The sequence below is a fragment of the Pteropus alecto genome, unplaced genomic scaffold (assembly GCF_000325575.1).
Source record: "Pteropus alecto unplaced genomic scaffold, ASM32557v1 scaffold30, whole genome shotgun sequence".
NCBI classification, from domain to species: Eukaryota; Metazoa; Chordata; class Mammalia; order Chiroptera; family Pteropodidae; genus Pteropus; species Pteropus alecto.
The window spans coordinates 93,801-96,090 of record NW_006429782.1 but is presented as its reverse complement, the minus strand read 5'-3'; the positions used below and the strand labels follow the sequence as shown (position 1 = coordinate 96,090).

The following is a 2,290-nucleotide window of genomic DNA, read 5'->3' as shown; positions in this document are numbered from 1 at the left end:
TTTCCCTTAGCTCCCTTAATAAGCCACCTCTCTTCTATATCTTTGTCCATACGGTCCCCCCCCACCACCACCAAATACGTTCTCTGCTTCTTTTGAAGGCACTTGCTTATTCTTGAAACTGCCGCGTCTCCACACCCAGGGAAAGGCACAGCGTATCCTTCCGCTCCAGGCAGAGGGCAAGCTCCCCCGGCCCTGGCCCAGTGGGGCTGGGGTGTGTCAGTCCATCCTGTCTCTCTGAGAGTCTCCCAGGCCAGAGGATCCCCGGGTCTTCGGATCACGAAAGGAACCACTGAGGTCAGGCCAGATGCTCTTTATTCTCCAGCTGGGGGTGGCTCCCCAGAGTCCCCACGGAGGAAAATCCCAGCTGGCTGGAGAGCCTGGATGTGCTTGGCTAACAGTGTGAAGGGCCCGTGATCAGCTCTCACGCTGTCCAGAACCGTGCAAACTGAGTGGAAGGAAAGGCAGGCCACTTCAGGAGGGGCCACCGCCAGTCTCTCTCAGTCTGGGGCAGGCAGAGCAGGGGGGCCGAGGAGCTGGCCGGCAGCCTGCAGGCCGGCAGCGTTTCCACAGGTGGTAGGTGAGGAATACCAGAAGAAGCAGTGCCAGCACCAAGCTGCCAGTCCACAGGGCTTCGGACGTTGGGGGGCCGCCTGGAGAGAAACGTGTCAGGAGCCTGAACACCTCTTTGCAGGTTGTGGGGAGAAGCCCAGCAGAGGCTGCTAGGGGTGTCCAGATTTACTGAGTTCCCCCACATGTTACATGGGACTTCACCGCTTAGAATGTCTTTGAAATGTGCAAGACCCCTGGAATGTCCCCAGGACTTTAGTCTTTCGGAAAGTACTTGGGACCTTATCGTAAGTAGGGGGCTGTCCAGAGGCGGCCACCCGCCACGTCTGCGCTGGAAATGCAGCTCCTTGGGCTGGAGAGGGGCCGTCAGTGTCTCGTTCGTACCTTTTTACACATTGCGTGTAGAAACGATGCTGTTTGCAATACACTGGTTCCGTGAAATATGTCATCTAACTTATTTTTACTCTTTTTCTGTGTGGCTGCTGGAAAACTCGAAGTGACTTCGGTGGCTGTACCCTACTTCTATTTCACAGGCTGCTGTAGCCTCTAACGTTCAATTTACACACTGCCGTGAACCCTGCGTGGTCCTTGATATTTACAGTCATCGCCATGCCAGGTGATTGTACTCTCGCGGTGAGGGAGAAGCCCCCTGGATGGTTGGGAAAGTCTGGGCAGGGCACCTCCATGTCTGAGGCCTTGATGCAAGGCTCACCTCCCTCCCAGCCTCCCCAGCACCGACTCCACCCAAACTCACAGACTTCTGGGACTAGGTACAGACTGGCTGTCTGCCCCCCTGGGTCCAGGCGGCACTGGAACCAGCCCTCAGGGTGGCATCCGGCCCACGGCACGCTCAGCTGAGCTCGGGCCCTGGTCTCCCGCCTCTCATAGGCCTCCAGATGGCCGGGGGCCCGGGTCCAGCGCACAGCCACGCCTGGGCCACAGTCCGCCTCGCACAGCAGCTCCAGACCCGCTGGCGCTGGCGACTGGCGGATCTTGGGGTGGCAGGGCACGATGGAGCTGTTCCCGGGCTTGGGGTCAGGACTCCTGGGGCTGTGGCTGGAGCCCTGTTGCAGAGTGGCTTCCGGGGAGGTAGTGACAGGGGGCTCCTGGGACGTCAGGCTGTGCAGGACTGAAAAGAAGGTACCCGCTTTTCTCCCCGATACCCTGTGGCGCCTCATGCCTCTGTCTCCCCATCCATCTCCCTGCCACTACAGGCCCCCCGCCCCGACCTCAGTCTCTCCATCCAGACCACAGGGTTGGATCGGAACTGCTCCAAGCCTGGGGCCGCTTGGGTGGTCGCAGTATATATCGGTGGGTTGAAGCGGCCCCCCCAACCCTGAGGGAGTGTCTGGATCACCATGTCTTCCTCCTCCCAACTGGAAGGGGTGAGAGCCTCCCCCAGGGTCACACAGGCCAGGCTTCCAGAGTGTGGCATCAGTGAGCACTGGACTTTGCTACATGGGTCTGGGAGGTGGACAGAGGGGAGGGCGCATCTGACACACTGAGCACCTACTGCGCGCGGGGCCCCGTTAACTGTTCTGTCGTTCGCCGCTCGGCGATCGTCTACTGTGCGCCTGCTGTGTGTTGGGCACGATGATTAGAGTTAGTCACTCATTCAGCACACACCTACTGGGCACGCAGCCCTGGACAAGCAGACACAATCCTACCTCGCAGAAGCCAAGGGCAGGGCAAACAGTTAATGGGAAAAAAATAAAGAGAACAT

General features: G+C 59.2%; 1 protein-coding gene across 1 annotated transcript in view; it reads right to left on the bottom strand.

The window, feature by feature from the left end:
* Nucleotides 1-6: 6 nt before the first annotated feature.
* The window catches only part of MADCAM1 (mucosal vascular addressin cell adhesion molecule 1), a 12,687-nt gene continuing 10,403 nt past the window's right edge, over nucleotides 7-2,290 (bottom strand). The window contains exons 7-8 of the mRNA XM_006904161.3: nucleotides 1,322-1,696; nucleotides 7-650 (exon numbers count right to left, since the gene is read on the bottom strand). Of these exons, the coding sequence (XP_006904223.1) occupies nucleotides 472-650; nucleotides 1,322-1,696 (554 nt within the window). The 3' untranslated portion in view covers nucleotides 7-471. The remainder of the gene's footprint in view (nucleotides 651-1,321; nucleotides 1,697-2,290) is intronic.